Source organism: Lepidochelys kempii, chromosome 1, assembly GCF_965140285.1.
Source record: "Lepidochelys kempii isolate rLepKem1 chromosome 1, rLepKem1.hap1, whole genome shotgun sequence".
NCBI lineage: Eukaryota > Metazoa > Chordata > Testudines > Cheloniidae > Lepidochelys > Lepidochelys kempii.
The window spans coordinates 255,036,365-255,055,967 of record NC_136380.1 but is presented as its reverse complement, the minus strand read 5'-3'; the positions used below and the strand labels follow the sequence as shown (position 1 = coordinate 255,055,967).

General features: G+C 41.4%; 1 protein-coding gene across 1 annotated transcript in view; it reads right to left on the bottom strand.

The window, feature by feature from the left end:
* Window positions 1–2,726: 2,726 nt before the first annotated feature.
* ABTB3 (ankyrin repeat and BTB domain containing 3) overlaps window positions 2,727–19,603 on the bottom strand; it is a 279,066-nt gene continuing 262,189 nt past the window's right edge. The window contains exons 13-17 of the mRNA XM_073324534.2: window positions 18,882–18,984; window positions 14,996–15,077; window positions 13,650–13,718; window positions 10,551–10,664; window positions 2,727–7,468 (exon numbers count right to left, since the gene is read on the bottom strand). Coding sequence (XP_073180635.1) covers window positions 7,259–7,468; window positions 10,551–10,664; window positions 13,650–13,718; window positions 14,996–15,077; window positions 18,882–18,984 — 578 coding nt within the window. The 3' untranslated portion in view covers window positions 2,727–7,258. The remainder of the gene's footprint in view (window positions 7,469–10,550; window positions 10,665–13,649; window positions 13,719–14,995; window positions 15,078–18,881; window positions 18,985–19,603) is intronic.

Sequence of the window (19,603 nt, the reverse complement as noted above, 5' to 3'; positions counted from 1 at the left end):
CAAGAGACCTCATTACAGACATGATTTCACATCTCACAAGATATACAGTAAATTTATATACTGTCCATCTCTCTCTCTCTCTCTCACACACACACACAAAAATAAAAAAACAAAAACATTTCACATGTAAAAAACAGAAGACGCAGAACATGAACTGTTCAGATACAGAATATCTCATTTTATAAAGCATCTTTTGTCCCAGAGGGTCCTAAAATGCTTTACAGAGTCAAGATCTTGCTCTGAGTAGACTCATTCTGTGCAGGTGATATTACAAGGGGAAGGCTTGCAGATGAGCTGGACTGAAGGATAGTCCAGTAGCCATCTCATTAGTGCAAAGAGGCTGAGGGAACTCTTTTCAGAACACCATAATGCTGCTCTAAAACTAGCAGGATCCAGACCTCTCTATTGTGTGATGCAGGACACAGTATAGAGGGGAGCATGGGTCCCGACTACATCACCTTGGTCCGTAAAGTACCAGGAGACACATTAGCCAGGCCCTCCACGCAGTGCTGAAAAGAGCACTAGGAGAGTATCGTACTTCGCTGTGTAGTTGCACCCATGCAACATAGGGTGGGAGTTTGACTTATTTATGATATGCATAATTCTCTCTCACACACAAATTTCTTCATCTACTACTGACATACAAGCAAATGCTAGGGTGAAAGGCAGGTGCTTACAACAGCACGCTTCAACAGTACACAGAAATTTAGGACAGGAAGTGAATAATATACCTACTTGAAATACACAAGAGGAATTTTGGTAGGCACAATATAATTACTAAATTGGAGTTTGGCCAAGACCCTGAGGTCGACAACTCTAACCTACTCTTGTGTAATGTGCCAGCAGTTCTTTAATGACCACAAGGGGTCAGGACCTCAGCTTTCTGACTCATCTGAAAGATGTCACCACCCAGAGCACAGTGCTCCCAAATACCACGCTAGGGCATTGGTTCAGGGACTCAAGAGGGGAAAAGCCACTTTCTGACACACCAGCACTGCCTTCTGAAGCACATGTTTTACTGGAGGTCTAGCCAGCCTTGACTGTACTTAGCTTGGGCTCTCTGACAGGATGAATTATTTTACTTTTATGTAGCACTGTTCATTCTGAAGACTCTCAAAGCGCTTCATGATTTAGAGCCCTACAGCAACATTGAAACCCAGCCACCACAGGGGCATGGGGCAGCATCCAACTGGCACACAGCTCACTGCACAAGAACAGGGGAAAGGGGAACTTTCAATTAAGGATAATGGGGCAAATCCCTCCACTTGAAGCGCTATGTATGTGCTGTTTAAAGGTCATATAGAGTGGAGAGGACCAGATTTTATAAGGTCTCACCTGAACGATACCGCTTCCCCCCCCAAATAGTAAACTAGATGGTATTGAATTTATCCACCATAGGGTGATGAAAGGGTCAGTCAATGCTGCTGGGATTTGATTATGTGGCATGAAGGATTCTAGTTAATTTGAATCTTAGATCACTAAGCCATCCCTGACTGGTGTTATGGCTGTGGCCCACATGATATCTTGTTGAAGCTGACCATTTAAAGAATGCGCTGTTTTCTAATGTGACTGTTTTATAAAGGTCACATCCTTGTATGGCTGAGCGTCCCTGTTTTCTAACTTGCCTTATTTTTAAACATGAATTGTTTCTGCTTTGATATGTCAGGTTGTTTTCTTTGTTTGCTTCAGAAATGTGATAAGAAAAACTCATCTATAACCGCAGTGAGTGGGAAAGGTAATCGAAGTTTTAATGAAAACACAGCAGCAGCAACAATGGGAAGTTGAATGGCCAAGGTCAGCCACCAGCCAAAGGTGTTCAGACAAATTCACTCTCTCAGATGCAATGCAGACATTTATACTGACATAGAAAAGTTAACATTTGCTAGAGCTCAACTATCCAGTCAATGGGAGGAGTGCATGCATATTAGAAATGAGAATACAGCTCCCCATGAATGGTTACAATAGCTGATATCAGCAGGGCAAAACTCTAGATTTCACACTGAGTTGGGCAATCGCTTAACCTGCTTATGTCTCGAGTTACCAGCATGTTAGATGGATATAATAACTATCTCCCTCACAGAGACATTGTGATGTTTATTAAAGGCTAGATGCAGACACCCTCCCTCTCCTTGCTTAATACCACACTCCATCCTTCGTCCTATTAATGTCAATGGGACTATTTCTGGGATAAGGTATTAAGCAGGAGTAAGAGCAGCAAGATCAGGCTGGTAATGTTTGTAAAGCATTTTGAGATTCTCAGATGAAAGACACCATGGGCCAAATCCCAAAGTTCTTATTCAGTTTTTAATCCACCCTTATTCATGCAGAACACCAACTGATTTCAGTACCGGCTTTGATGCATACAGACTTCAGGATCTGGTCCTATGTAAATATTATTATTTATATAGAGCTGACTCCTGAGGGACTCAGAGTATCTACAACTTGCATTGATTTCAATGGAAGCTGCAGGTACTATGCACACCTCAGCATTTGGCCTGTGGTGAATAATATAGGGAAATGGCTTGAGCCCAACCTTGAATCTCAGTATTGTATATAAATTTAAGTGCGTTCACTTTAATGACAGCTGTACGTATGTCAGTAACACACTGACAAAAAGGTCCCAATTGACTTCCCTTGGTGTTGTGTGCAGGACTGTGGGCCCTTAATTTGATTTTTGTTTTTGAAGAAAAGGCCAGCTCTCTCTCTCTCTCTCTCTCTCACTACTGCACCATTGAAATGTAGCTCATTTCAGTAGGAGCTGAAATCACTGGAAAAAAAAATCTTCAAACATCAAACCACAGTACATTTTGGCACAGAACTGGAGGTTCCAGAAAAACTCCCTATCACACCACACACTGTAATGCATCCAAAAGGGACTAGTACAATTTTTGGTATGAAGCCAACGGTCAGTGGATCTTCCACATGAACCGTGTCAGTTTACAAAGTGGCAGGTGGAAACTTAGCAGAGCAGCTACTGATAGTGCTGGTGGGAGGTTTTCCACTAATTCCACATGCACCACTTGGAATATATACATTTATATACTTTGCACAATCAATTCACTTGTGAGCCAAGAACTTGCATGCAAAGTTTTAACCTTGAGAAAGGTTCCCTTAGGAAACTGGCCATTTTCTAGAGTAGAAAACATTTGGAAGCCATCTGTTTCTAAAAGATGGGAGGCGTGAGGAATGGTCTCCAATCTGTGGAACAGGGAGGATTTGAGTAATGGGGAGGTGGTTTTGGAGTTTTCCCTGAAAAAGAGTACTAACCTTGCTCCCTGATGCCCCAAAACTTTCCTATCATATGTTTCCACCAGCCCACCTCCTCTGCCAGTTCTCAAGCTGACTATGGGGCAATGAACCATAGGGGAGAGCTGGGTTAGTTGAGATAATATCTGCCAGGGTCAGGGAGGGAACCAGTCTGGTTCTAGAACAGGGAGAGTGCAGGAGCTGGCAACAGATTAGGCAAGGTGGGTGTGTTCTGGGGACTGTGGGGCAATTAAGGGAGCTAAGAGGAGATTGTGTCTCTTCTAGAGAAGGAGAAGGCAGGACTTGCAACAGAGAAAGGTCAAAGTGCCTGTAGATGCCCAGATACCACAGTGACGGGAGACTTTATAAAAACCTAGATGGGAAAAAAAAAGCCCTAGATCGTTGTGCAGAGGGAAGGGGGAGTGCGAGTTATGATTGAAAAATGTATATACACTTTTTCTAAGGGTTTTAAAAAGAATTTCCAGTACACCCAACCATCTGAAATTCCTTGGGTTGGGAGGATTGAGGGAATTCTTCCCCCAAAATGGATGAAGTATTGCAATTGGTACAGAGATTACTGAACAGAGGCTTTTGTTTCCTGAAATAACAGCACTTTCTAAAGGACGCTGCTATGTACCACTACAATAACGATTGCTGTATGGATATGCTGTCTTATAGGCCTCATTGCTGCATGGATATGCTGTCTTATAGGCCTCATTGCTGCATGGATATGCTGTCTTATAGGCATCATGGTCACATTCTAAGTATTTTTTGGATGAAATTCATCATAGAGGCTTCTACTGAAATGGAACGATAGCAGTTCTGGTCCGGTTAGGTGCGGCTCAAGCACTCAGAGGGACTCCAGAATCTGTGCATTGTGGAGCTCAATGGGACCCCAGGTCTGTACCCCCTGCTTATTTGAGTCTGGGAACTCTGCCTCCAATTGAAGGACATGGAGGAAACTCCGTGATGGAAACCATGCAGTTTTTGCTGACCTAATAAGCCCTCCCATGAGCTTTTCCACCAGTGTATGCAAACCATTAATCATACAATGTACTCTAATGTATCCATTAACAATAGCTTTAATAGCAATAGACACTGCTGCATCAATCAATAGCCAGAATCCTCTTTCAGGAGCATTTTTGATCCCATAGACTTCTATAATCTTGTTCTCCTGTTCATGTTTAGTTGAGACCAGCAAAGCAAATCCCACGGTAGCGTAAGTTAAATCTGAAGGCTTATGCACTAGAACACCAAGCATTAGATCGTGCTCAATGTTCCAGATTAATGAGCCCCTGAAGAAGCAAAGGGAATGCGTTTGCTCAGAGGCAGGTATGCTTTGCTGCGACTAGTTTTGGGTCTAATTTTGCCTTGCATGCTCACACAATTCCCTTTTAGTCTATGGTAAGCCCTGGGTACAGAGTGAAGGGAGAATTTGTCCCTTTGTTCCTAACAGGATACTGCGAGTGAATGTATGCTCATGAAAGATGTACTACAGATCAAGCAAGTGAAGTCCTCTGTTTAGCCGCAGAACAGATACCACAAAGTCGGTGACACTTCAAGCTTACCAACACAGCCCATCCTATGCATCTCAGTCCTAACCTAGAGGAGCCAGTTCTCAGGGTGAGACAGGAGAGAAGTCTCCCTTCCCCATCCAGTCTTTGATTTTTTTTTGCTGACACTGCCAAAGGAAGTTACATCTATTGTGGTGGATTTCTGTGCTGGTGACATCAGTCAACATCAATATTCCAATGAGTAACCCAGGGGTATAGGGCTCTATATCCCATTACCAATGCCCTGGACTGCTATTAATGTATGCCCTGAAGTCATTGCTACATAAGCAGTGGTTATCATTCTGTTAGACAACAGATTGCCTCGCTGAATTTATACCTGTGTTTTTATTTCCCACTGAGAAAAATTCTGCTTGTGGATACAAGTCTGCAATGCCTGATGACTTTAGTGGGAGCTCTGTGGGTACCTGAGGGTAAAATTTGGCCTACTTGATTACAGGGTGAAAATCTGGAGCATTATAATTTTATATTCAGAGAAGTTAACATTAAGCTGCTGGGTGAGATTTGTTTTTATATGTAGATTGTCACCAATATGGAATAATGGGTTTCAAGGAGTGAGGAAGCACACCAAACTATAATATAAGCACCCCCAAGAGTTGCAATTGCATTTATCAGGTTCTTGCTTCTCTAGCATTGCAACATTCACAGAAAAGTAAGTCGCCAGTAGCTAAATGTTCTAGACAACATCTTATATGGCATATCATATGCAGAAACAAATTGTCTGGTAATTCATTGTTAGGCTGACATGCTGTGTCTCTGAGACATTAACGGTAGTTGAGACAATTTTGTAATTTGTTGCAGATATTGTATAGGCTTTAAAATGATCAAGCATACAGGAGGATTTACAGATCAGAACAATAAAACAGTTTCCTATCATGGTGATAACTAATGCAAAGACTGTGTTTTCTGAGCATTCCAAAAGCTATAAACATGAAATAGCACCGGACATAAATATTCTAACAAAAGACCAAGAAGTTATCATGCACTGTCAAATTAAAGCTTCTAAAAATCTGTGAACCGGGCACAGTTTCAAAAAGCATGCTAGAAAAGAAATACATGTAATTTTGCCACTGAAAAGGTAGCGCCTTTCTCCTACTCTTTACTGAGGTCTTCCCTATGTTTTAAATCAACCGATTCATGAAAGGTATCATCAAATACAAGAGGTCAGGAAAATAGTGCCACTTAACAGATCTCTCTTGCTAACAGTATGCTGCAAAATAAATTGAGCCCTGACATTGCACACCTCCATTGTAGATAACCTATACATTCTGAAGATACAGTAAGAAATTATTCTATAGTACATATTTAATAATAATTTTAAAAAGTCTACCTTAGTCACAATCTCTGGCCAGTAGCGAAATATTGACATGTTACTAGAATAAAGGCTGATATTAACTCTTTCATGTAACAAACAGAAATCAGCATCTTCCAACAAGTTTCTGTGAGAACCATTTGCACCAAGAAAAAAAAGTAAATATGCTAATTTCACAAATGGAGTTTGACAAGCAGTCTTGGCAAAACAAAGCACAAACATAACATTTCACAGGTACAGTTACCATGCAAATGCATGTTGAGTTTGTTATTGTTTTTAACCCCAAATCACAATTAGCATGCAGATTTTTATTCCCCAACTACTGTAATAGATATTGTCTTGGTAATGTACCTCTTTGGTGTAACCATAACCATTTAGGCAAGATTATACCACCTTGGGAAAGAATACAAGCAAAACCTGCTCATATGTATACAGTATTTACACAGTGTGCCTTTAAAAAACAAAACGTGTTACATAGATTCGCAAACACAACTCTGTCAAAAATTAATTTTTAACCTTAAGAAATAGATTTTAAACTACAAGGCCACCCCATTTGTTATGAACAATTTTAAAAAGTTCCCACCCCTAAAAATTTGCCAATATATTTCCTCATTTATAACAGTCTTACCAACTCTCTAACACAGTTGACCCTTATGAAATAGCAACTAACAAATCTTACGTTTCTTAAATGCACAATAGAACGGAATCTGGGATAGGTACAGTACACTTCTTAAATGTATAACTTGGTGGAGCAAAATAACCTTAAATAATCCATTTGTCAGTTTAAGTGGTCCATGGCATCTTTGTTCAGGCAGAGGCTTCTGCTGTTCATTGGTGAGTTCTGGCTTTTGTTGGCACTAGCTCCAAGACCACACACTTTTGTGTTCAGAACTGAACATAACAGTAATTCACAGAATAGTGCGAGATCCTTGTTTCTCAAAAATGGGTAGGAGCCATACGTTCAGTATTCCCTCATCTAAGTGAGGCTGCAGCTTAAAAGCAGCACCTTTGGCCAACAACAACAAAAAATATTCCAATGTGAAGTAGAATTTTGTATGTTAATTTAAGCAACTGCAACAGGAGCCTTAACTCGCAGTGTCTTTTCTGAGCGCGATCTCCTTCCTGAACTTTATACAACGGAGCCCTTTGAAGAAGACAAATGAATTGACTGAATCCGTGTCGCCAACGTCCTCTGTAAGTCTTGTAGTACATTCTGACCAGACGTGTCTCCATTCTTGTCATACAATAACTGTTTGAAAGCTTCATTTTCAATGAGGACCATCATATTTTTTAGAAAGTAGCCTTCACAATAGGAGGACAGTTCTGTGACTCCAAGAAACTACAAAAAGTGGGGATTAAAGAAAGGTAATCACTCTGATAGGTATGGGTTAATAAATACTGTTCATGAGAAGTAAAGATTACAAACTGCACACAAACTATACTAGCTACGTTTTTCAGACGGGAACATTGACACCCACATATATGTGTGTGTCAAGTGATATTTCACATTGTTTGCTTCAAATGACAAATTCCAGACTTAAGACTACGTCAATAAAGTAAGGTCACCTTGGAGGCAAAATTCCAAGGATGAAATTCAGGCCCCATACAAATCAATGGGATTTGTGTCATGCATGTCATTGGGGCCAGGATTTGGCCCCAAAGTTTCCACCACCAAAACCAGTAGATTTGGGGAGATCTACTAGAGGCCAGGTCTAGCAACACTGTCTCCCAGTATTCCCGCCAAGCATGACACACCTGACCGGCACCACCATCAGAAGTAACTGCTTAAAGACATGTACCCTAGGCCTGGGGTGAAATACCTCCAGCTGGAAAATAGCTGCATGTGAAGTATGTTGTTTTTGGGACCACTACATTCCTTTACACTCAGTGTATCCCATCTTGCTTGCGAGTAAGCAAGCACTACGTGATTCACTAGAGCACAGGAAGTAGCAGTTGCCTCATAAGAAGTAGTGAGCAAATGGCCTGATCCTGAGTTTATGCAAGTAGTAGCCCTGAGCATTCCAGTCAAGGACTAGGCCCTGAGCGTGTTCTGCAAAGCACACAGAAAAGTGCTCCATGGATCCACCAGCCTGGGCAAACTCCTGGTGTGTTTGAGCTCTGAGAACAAATGGAAAGCTTTGGACATGCTAGTGGATGGAGCTGCCAGGAGGCCTATGCAACCCAGAACTGTAGATGGCTTTTCCTATCTTCAGCCTTGGGATCTTTACTCTGCAGAGTCTAGAAAGTAGGGTCCATAGTACAGGCCCACCACTAAATTAACATAATCTGTGGATGACACAAATGTTGACTCCAAAATAAGGGACAGTTCAGGGCAGGTTAGGAGCTTTCTAAAGGAGAACATTATTTTGGATCTGGAAGGTCAGATGCTTAGCTGGTGTAAACTGAAGTAGCTTCACTGAAATCAGGGAGTTGTGTTAATTTACACCATCTGAGGATCTGAATCAGAGACTGGATTAATTTTCTTTGGTGGATTTACTGTTCTCTTAAGATTTCACTCCATTCTTCTTTACTCCTCCTTCCGTTCTCCTTACTCTATTTCAATGTACAGTACATTGCAGTGAGGAAATAATATATTTCTCTTTTCTTTCTTATTATTAATCTGATCCCCAGCTGGCATGTTGGGGAAGTGCTGAATATTATTATGTGTACTCTCAAAACTCCTATTGACCTCACTGAAAGTTTGGGGTATGCATGGAAAGCATGACTGGTACCTTGTAGAAACTAATCAACCAGTGTCACCAATGCAATTTGCCAAATCACATGGCTTTTCTCTGGAGAGAGCACACAGTAAAGAGAACCTGGCGTAAAAATGAAAACTTGAAAGCTATGCTAATCAAATGACCATTTCTTCCTAAGGTCCTTTATAATCACAGGAATAGAAAGTCCTCAGCAACCATCTAAATGAACTGAATATTCAGAATATAACACTATCCCATGCCACAGAGTTAACTAATGCACCTGTGATCTGGGGACACTCTATGCCAGCAGAAGACAAGAAATAGAGGCTGCTTGTAAAACCTGCATTCTGAGCAGGGTGAGAAGAACTGAATATTGAAATGTGAACAATTTAACAATTTACAGACCATCAAGTCTGAAGTGAAGGGTCTTGGTCTCATAAGTCTGCCATATAGACATACCTTCCACTGGCAGAATTCAGTGACAGCTCCATGCATTGAGCACTTGCTGGATCTGGCCCACAGAAGTGAACTAGGGCCCAGATTCAGCATGTGCCCAACCTTGCCTTCAGTGGGGTTACTCACATGCTTAAGTGAACTGCTGAATTGGGGCCTACAGAGATAAAAAATCCAGTGTAGTTTATCTCACTTTTTGAAGAAAAGGCCCAAGAGTTGAAATCAAAATTGAAATGATTCTTTTTAACTAGAATTAAAAACCCCTGCTAAATCCAGAAGTTGTCTCATAAGCTGGGAAATAAATCAGGTGCCTTTCAAGGTGGAGGATTATTCTGTTCCTTCATTTGTTTCTATCACAAAAGATAGGCCTTGAGATACACTTCATATATAACTCATTTTCAGGAATGAAATGTTTTCCTATTTCAAAAGTTGATGGCATACCTATGCACATCAAATGCATAGCATTATATATTGGCAATACATGACTGTGAGAAATAAAGATTTGATCAGCAGGAGTTGGGAATGGCCTGTGGATCACCTCAAACGAGTGCTGATCAAATCCCTAGGTCACACCACACCATTAGCTCTTTTGTACATGCCACATGTTACAGAAAAATAATTTTAGGAATGCTTGTAACATATTTTTATTGGGACTTTATTTTGTATCCCTCCACCTGCCAAGCCTTAGTTAATGTGAGTTCCACTATACAATGCTTCAAAGGAGAGGAAAAAATAAAACTAAAAAATGTAAAACACCTAAAGTAGTTTTTCTAAGTCTAAAAACATCATGCTTTAATAGCCTATAATTCAGGACCACTGGGAGGATTATGGAATCCTGGATTCAACTGGGAAGCTGGGCATTTTTCCTCTCCAATGGTATAAAAGTCTCATTACTATCCCTGCAGGGTTGTAAGACATTAGACTTTGACAATGTGTCATTTTTAGATACAGAAAAGCTGTCAGCTACTAAGGCCAAGTACTACTCATCATGAACCTCCAGTGAGGGTAATGTTAGTGGGAATATCCCCATTTGCAAGAGGAAGGAAGGCAAGATTACTTTTTTTTAAAGGCAACTGTTTGAAATGGCTTAGGGATGTGGAATGTTACAATAAGTCCCAGAGAGTGGCCTATAGGGACAGATGATGAGGTCATAGATATGTGACAAATTGCACAAGCATGTGATACATTTATCACTGCCTATCACCTGGCGATGAACTTCACACAGTCGGGGTAGACAGACATGCATGCACACACGTACAATTGTTTTACCTTGGCATGGTTGTAAATATCCACACAGTTTTCTGTGTTTATACTTTTTGCACAGATGATCTCACAGTGTCGTTGCAAAGCTTCAAGCTGGAAAAATTTAGCAGCAGAGAGAAGCTAAACAGCAGATAAAAAAAGTGTTAGGACCGTATTAAACAGTATCATTTCCTTGCTATTTTATTACATTTATACACAGACTTATAATTAATTACGTTTAATTTAATTTAATTATCAGTCATTTAACTGCCATAATAAGAAGGTTCTTTTGCTGATTTTACCCTTTTTGGTGTTACAAAGGGAAGTAACATAACAGCTTAAACTATGACGAGCGGCTGTTGGTAAGTGATGAGTGGAAAACAGAACATTCAGATCCAGATGCTGCCATTTTGGGGGTGTGGGACAGAAGTGTATAAGTTCCCCTGATCTCTGGGCACTATCGAGGAAGCAGCATAACCATCAGAGCCTACAGCCCTTCCACAAATGTGACTCTGAAGAATCTGCCCAGCTACACGTTAGAAACGAACAGCCAGGGTTCAACCCTGCTTTTTGCATTAGCACAAACAGAAGTTATGGGATTGATGTAGGAATTACAGGGTGAAAACCTATGGCATGTGTTTTGCAGGTGGTTAGATTAGACAACTGCAATAGTCCCTTCCAGCCTTAAAATCTATGAAACCAGGTGGGTTCAAACCTCTTATCTCAGCTGGTGGAAGAGGGTAGTGCAGGCAGAGCTCCACCCAATCCCTTTTCTGGAAGGTAGGCAGGGGTTCTTCAGCACTACGCAGTTTGCTCTGATCAATACACATATATGAGGTTGAGCTGGGACCTCTATCTATTTTTAGCCATTTATATAACACTTATCACTGGGAATACCCGACAAAGTGCTGCTCAGTGGAACCCAACAGTGCCCTCACACTGCAGGCCAGGGCTGTTAGGAAAAAACTGTTAGAAAGTTGTTCTGGCCCTGTCCATCCACTCACCTCCAGCTCCCCTAAATAATCCCCTAAATAAATCCAAAATCTGGAAAATCTGCAGTGCTGATGTGACAGCAGCCATATGGCCCCAATTATGAATTGCAGCAAAGATTTCAGTATTTCCTGTGCTTCTTGTTACCACATTTATAATAAAGCAAGTTGCTAAATATAACTTTAGAAAACTAGGGCCGTATCCAGGCTCCAGCTGCCACTGTGGCTCAAGGAGTCAGACCTGTGATCCACAAGGGCTCTTAAACCACAGGAAACAAAGGGAATCCTGAGGGATTAGGAGCCTTCTCTTAGGCAGCTGCATAGTCTTTTCAAGGCTGCTCAACCCCCCCGTTTTGTCCAACACAGCTGCCATATTTGACAGTAAAGCCCATGGGAATGCCCTCAGAGGGGGCCATGTGCCGGGCTTGGACACCCATATAAGGCCAAATAGGCCTTTCTCTTTCCCCATCCAGTCAACTGTTGGGGAGGTCTATATTTATATAGTCTCGATTCAGAAAGAGGGAGGGGGTGTTACCTAGCTGATTATGTGTATAGATCTGTATCTGTAAAGCTGTTGTCCTATCTAGTTTGAGAACACTTTTTGTCGGAAGAGTTAGGGTTTATCGGCCTCTTTGCAAAGTTGTGGGAATGAATTTGAAAAATAACAGCTGGTTTTAGTAAGAGAAAGGAAGTTAATTCAACTGAGCTTAGTTAAAACTGTGCCACTGAACTGGAGAGGACTAATTCCAGTTTTGTCTACTTATACAAATACTCCCCCCTCCAAAACTTCCTCAGCAGGATTATTATAAGCATTACGATACCCACCAAAATAGACTCTCATTGGCCAATCATACCCAATTGCTGCCAGTTTCCGGTAGCACTATCTCTGTCAAAACATCTTGCTTGGGTGTCTCACACTGCACAATAATATAGTGGCAGATTCTATATAACCCCTCTACCCCTCTGATACTATATAGTTTGTGCACTATGATTTTTACCAACTGTATAAATATCAGTGATTTTAATATTTAGTGTCCTATATTAGTTTTACCTGATATAACCTGAAAGCTGTGGATATGAAAGCTTCCAGTTCAGATTGGCGAGGAAGTTGCCCAAATATGCCTTAGTTTGTGTTTTATTGGGAGCCACTTGGTTGAACAATGGCTGATAATAACAATGCGCAGAATTTTGGAAGGAGATCACTTAAAATCCATACAAGTTATGCACATTTGGCTGGGGAGAGGATGAGTCAGATTCAATATTTTTTGTGGGGGAGGGCAGGTGGAGGGGGAAGATGAAAAGTGTAACTGGACTCCTTGGACAGGAGGATATGCTTTTGGGATAAAAAAATATTCCCCCTTCCTTCCATCTCAGGAGGCAGTTTAAAGGTCCCAATTCAGCAACACAGTTAAGCATCTGGCTACTTGAAGCTGAACTTTGACTTCAGTGGAACTACTCACATGCTTAAAGTTAGGCATATGCTTGCATATCTTCCTGAATGAGGAACTACACATGAGATTATTCTACTTTTCTGGACATTTGACTCCTAGCTAACAACCCCAGAGACACAGCTTGGAAAGGGGAATAGACTGATTTAGCGGCAAGAGACATCCTATTAAGACTAAGAGAATGAGGCTGTTGTACCATGCTGAGGGAAAGATTTCCAAATTTTGTAACACAAGCTTTTTGCTCTACTAGAAGAGCTTTTCAGAGTGTCTGGCCAGACATTTTAGTTCAAATTATCTTTTGCTTTGAGGTTTTTCCTCTCTCTTTTCTGTCCTATGTCTAATAAAACCTACTTTTATTTATGTTAACTGGAATTGGGGGTGGAGGCTGCAAGCTGGGTATTCATAATGGTGGCACCTCAGTGAAGATCAACTCTGAACTCAGGGAAGCAGGAAGAAGTGGTGGAGAGACAGTCTGAGACTGGAGGAAGAAATGAAAGCAGGTTTTGATTCCTTTCCTCAAAAAGTGCAGACAGATGCCACTGTAGCCATGGGGAAAACTAAACAATCTGGTGAACAGTTATGTGCTGTTTGCCAACGCTTGATGGAGACCATTTCCATGTGCAGCTATGTGACCACTGGAGAGATCACTTATTGTAACTCCCATTGGAATGGAGTAAAATACTTCTTACCTCCATTATTTCATTATTCTTAATCAGGAGTGATTCTGCACCGCCATAGTAAAGATACTGCATAACCAGCTGAAACAAAACAAAGAGACTGTTTGCTTATGAAAAGCAGACAACACATGTTCACTACATAAGTCTTCCTTTCATTGTCCTGCCTCCCTTTGCTTCAGCGGTCATTGTCATTAGTGTAACATGGGGAGGCTCACAGAACCATATCATTCCTGCTTGAGTAAAACACACGCAAGTGAAGAGGTTACTCTGAAAAATAAGCCGCTTTGGAAAAGCCACTCATGAGCACCATTTTTAACTTTGCATCATGGGAATGGTGTGGTGGGGGAAGGCGTGTGAGGCTACCAAACAATGTGCAGGGCTACGGATTTGTCAGTCAAACTGGTCAAAAACCTGCAGGGGTCAGGCCATACATGGATATCTTCTCTGTCTCTGCACAGTTCTAGGTGTCTCTTCACAGGTAGCAAGGCTTCTCTCCCAATCCCTATTAGCCACAGTGCTGTGACTCTCCAAAGAGGTTCAGGTAGCTCACAGGACAAGTTGATCCCGGCTCATTCATTTTCTGATACCGTTTTTACACCACTTATTCAGGAGAACATGCCACATATAGTGGCTGTTTCCTGATTTCTTCCCTTTCTGGGAAACCACACCCCCTCCTTCCCACACTTCTATAGGCAAGCATGGTTGGTGAGAAGGTTTGTGCTGGGGTTTTGCATTGTAACATGGGCCAAATAATATTTCTCCTCAGGAAACTTAGATTAAGTTTAAATGTTATTGCAGGCAGCTGTAAGTGACACTGAAAAATATCTGCAGCTCTAACAGTCAGTAAATGGAACTGTCATTGCTCTGGTTAAAATAAACTTTTCTTAGGCATGCAAGGTCTTGAATACACTGCATCTAGCCTAATATGTGAGACAGTAAGTTTGGCTCCACATTTTCACAGAAGGAATTACAAAATTTGAGTAAACAAATATTGCTAGGAAAAGAAAGGCCTCTACATCCTCCCGGCTTGTGTGTGCAAATGCAGGAATACCAAACATGAGAAAAAAGAACTCAAAAGTCTATGCAAATGTTCCACTGAAATGCACTGCTCTGTCTTCAAAGACTACAGAAGTGAAATATACACAGTTAAATCTAGTCACTTACATGTTATTTGACTGCAATCAGCATGATAATGCAGGTTACTATATAAAGGGAGTTGAGGCCTTTGCTTATGAAACCACTACTCTAAGGTATGATATGTCTCATTTACTAAATGTAATTTCATTAATTTGTGCAGGGTACATACAATTGTTGATGACACACATTCCATTCGGATGGTATGTGGGCACAGACTTTACCTGAAATATGGGGTACTTCACATAGCTGATCTCAATACAAGTGTTCTCAGCTGAGGGTTTGCTAGATAGCAGTGCTTTAAACCTAAATAAAAATGAGCAAGATTGAAATACCACACTACAATTACCTTTCTGCTGAAATAGAGCAAAGTGGAAGGGAGGCGACCATCAATTACTGTGAAAATAGGACATTAGAACGTGGAGAAGCTTACCGGGATTTATATCCTGAAATATATGATGGTTTATATACTGCAGGGAGTTTGTCTACACCATAATTGGGAGCATGAATGCAGCATGGCATACCCGTGCTAGCTTTAATCTAGTTAGCACAACTCTCAAAATAGCAATGAAGACGTGGCAGCGTGGACCCCCGTGCAGGCTAGCAAAGCGAGTTCATACCAACTTGTGGGCAGGCTTGTACAGCCCATGCTGCTCCACCATCATTGCTATTTTTAGCCAAGCTAGCTAGATGAAAGCGAGCCCAGGTATGCCTGCTTGAGCTGCAATCACTTCTTCGATTGCAGTGTAGACGCCCCCTTAGAGGCATGTCACTAAATTCAAAGTGAAATTAGGAAACCTCATTGATTAGGACATTTCATTCTGAGTTTCTGGAAAATGTATAAGACAGTTACCTTTTCAGGAACTGGTGTTCTTTGAGATGTGTTGCTTTGTCTATTCCACAATAGGTGTGTGTGCTCGCCACGTGCACTGGTGCCGGAAGTTTTCCCCCTAGCAGTACCCGTAGGGGGGGAGCCCGCCTCCCCCCGCAACCCCTGGAGTGGCGCCTGCCTGGCGTGGTATAAGGGGAGCTGTGCGCTCCCCCCCACCCTCAGTTCCTTCTTGCCGCCAGTGAAGGTGCGTCGGAACTGCTCCACTCCAGCTTTGCTGTTGTTCGTCCCCAGAACTGTTCGTTCGTTCTGTATTAGTACCTGTAGTTAGTTAGCTGTTTAGTTAGTTTAGTTAGTCAGTGAACCCAGGCCGGGGCATGCCCCGTGCCCCGGAGTTTAAGTTGTGCAGCTCTACAGCTAACTAACTACAGGTACTGACACTGAATGAACGAACAGTTTGGGGGATGAGCTACAGCAAAGCTGGAGCAGAGCAGTTCCGACGCACCTTCACTGGCAGCAAGAAGGAACTGAGGGTGGGGGGAGCGCACAGCTCCCCTTATACTGCGCCAGGCAGGCGCCATTCCAGGGGTCGCGGGGGGTGCTTCCCCCTATGGGTACTGCTAGGGGGAAAAACGTCTGGCACTGGTGCCTGTGGCAAGCACGCATGCCTACTGTGGAATACACATGAGCAATCACTCGAAGAACTAATTTTGTGAAAAAACCTACCTAGGAAATATAAATGCTGTGCCCACTTGGAACTTATTACAGGATCAGGGACTGACTGTTTCTTTGAATGTAGATAGCGCCATTTTTGAGTAAAACCTGCAATTTTTAAAAATTCAGAATTTCTTCTTGGATTGATATCAGCTTGCATTTTAAATATTTGCAGCTTTTTTTCCCTCTCGCATCTCCATTGTCCTGGCTTGCAAGATGGCCAGTACAAAATGTTTAAGATTCTACATAAAGAAGTTTAATACTTTAATGCAGATTTAAAACAATAGTTTGGGGAAGGGGAGAGAAAGAACTGGATGGATCGCTGTTCTCAGAATGTTAAAATTCTCACTTCAACCACAGATTTGGACATAAAAGCAGAGTAGAATTCATTTAAGTTAATTGTAATTGTATGTGATATTTATACAGATATGTAGATATTTACCTATAAATCTAGGATTTTAGCTTTTAAAAATGTTTAAATTACTAGACTGTAATTGACAACTTTAGACACTGAAGACCTCTTTTCGGCCCTGATTCGAGAAAACATTTCTATTCAGGACAGCACATAAGCATTGGCCTAGACGGGGGACAGACTTAAGCAAAGGTCTAAATGCTTTCCTGAATCAGGGCTTGAATGCACATCATCGTGCACAGGACAGCTAAGCAAGGACAGCAAATGTGCAGTCTTCCAAATGTGTCATACCTTTGTTTTCGAAGGACTGCCTTTTCAACGCACCTCTGCTAAGTCTGGCAGCTTTTGCTGGTGCTTTTTGTTATCAGGGACATATCTCCACTTGAAACTAGTCTGAGACCACCACTCAGTTCACAAGCAGCCAACAGATAGTAAATGCTTTCATTCACAACCAGCACTGGCTGTATTCAAACCAGTACCTCTTGTTTGCTATGTTTTTTGCCTTTGAGGCATCTCACAATATTCAGGCTAACCTTTTAACTCTTGACATTTTATTTCATGACTCAGAGCATTCTCTTATGTGCCTATCTTCCTTCTCAGTGCTAATCCATGGCAGACAATGCAATTTCTTTTTTGATTGCCATATTAGGGCTGGTACAGCTTGTATGTGTGTGTATAAATGTAGTATTTTAATTAGGCGTTGACAGCCAAATAATTATCTCCTACCACATAAAACAAAAGAAAGCTGAGAATCATGAAACGGCAGTCTACAAAATTTTGTCTGAGAAGGGTGATATACACAGGTACCCTCTCAATGATATTTTCTTTGTAAATCCAGCTGCAGGTAAGGGTACCAGGTTCCTTACACTTGTTTATAGGTATCTACATTTAAAGGTGTGTTTCCTAGATAGCAGGAAATAATTTCCTAGGTTAATAATTCAATATTTTTGGGGGGAGGGGGAAGGGTGAGGAATGCCTTGCCCCAGCTCCTTCCTGCTCTCCAAGGGATACTTGCAAGTTTGGACTTCAAGTGCCACTATTTTTCTCTCAAAAGTAGAAAGTATGATGACAAGAAAGAGATTTTCCCACTCCCTGAAGTTGTAACCCAAACCTTCCACCCAATGCATGGTTAAGACAATGGGCTGGATTCATCATAGATAGTAGCGATGAAATCCTGCCTCACTGAAGCCGATGGGAGTTTTACTATTGTCTTCAACAGGACCAGAATTTCATCCCCAACATTTTCCAAAAGTTGACCTTCTGAATATGTTGCAAGCCCAGCTTATCCGTTAAGACAAATATCTGCTGGAGTGTGGCCTAGTTGCATCAATTTAACTAAAATAGGTTTAAAACCCAGTTTAGTTAAATGGGTGCAAACTGCTGTATGGATACATTTATATCTGTTTAAAACTGGCTATATTGATTAGATTGCACCTGTATATTTACAAACGCCTGTTAAATTGAAATAAGCCATTCAAACCAAAATAAGAGTGCCTACACACAAAATTTGCACTGGGTTAGCTAATATATACCTTTAGTTAAACTGATGCAAGTTTGTGTATAGACTAGGCCTGTGACTCGGAGACGAAGGAAACCCTGCTTGAAGCTGGTTTAGAGCTGTTGTTCCAGGTTCCAGTCTTTGGAGTAGGGGATTGACAATGAATGCTGCCACTGGAAGTTGCCTGGTATGTTTCTGTACATTTAATTCCATTTTAAAAAATGTAAACTCTCCCAATGGGTTGTGTAATGGACACTTCTATAAATAAAATGCATACAGGAAACGTGCAAAGGAGGGTTTGGCCATTCAATGTATATGAAAACGGAGCATAAAAGGAGTGTGAATCTTTCATTACTAGGGCCCTGATCCTGCAACGAGCTTCATGCAAGTGAATTCCTGTGTTCAAAGGGAGCCCCATTGACTTCTGCACAGGTGCAAGGGTTTGCAAGCATGGAGCGCATTACAAGATTGGGGCATAGAGCCCGTCATTTGTTAAATGTCCTACAAACCAATCAGAACCATGCTGTCAAGAAAATACTCTCTAAACAAACCCAAAGACTGAAGCCCATTACCTGAATCATTAGTGCCAACAAATCTCAACAGCAGAAAAGATCAAATTATTTGCATTTATTAAAAAAAATACACCTGTACATTTACCTTGGGGATGCAGTAAATAGTAACACTCGATGTGCATAAAATGGTCTTCCTTCCACCAGAAATGTAACATCTGACATCTCTTTATTGTTAAGAAAATGGGGATCTGGAATCACAAAAGGAAAAGAAAAACTTTAGTTGGGAACAGGTGAAATGTATAGAAAGCATTTTCCTGTTTTTGTGAGAAAAGACAATGGCTTAAGGGGACATGTTTTTAAATGAGAAAAGCCTGTGAAGCTGGTTTGAATAGTCCGAGGTGGAAGATATATTGATATTCTAACAGAATCTGTACAAAGTCAATTAAAAAACTCTGAAAGTCATTTTTTATCTCATATAAGATAACAGTCATCCATCACATGCAGTTCTTTCTAGACTTTGGCTGAACTTTGAACTGCTCCCTAGTCCTGTTCTCCCTCTGCACCTAGTGACATCTGTACTTAAGCAGACACAAGAGGCCCTGAGTCTCATGTACATTAAGGCCCTTTTACACCACTCTGGCTGTGTGGCCTGAGTGTAAAGGAATCAGACCCAAAAGTAACTTGCAAAACTGCAGGTCCAATCCTGGGCATCCAAAGACACCTATAGATTTCAATGGAAATTTTAGGCGAGTAAGAAATGCAGGATTGGGCCCCAGACCAGTTTTTCCAATTCTGCGTTTTATAGTTTGGTGTGCTCTGTCTTCTGGCCACGACGACTGCCTAGTATATAGAAGAATGCAGTGGCTC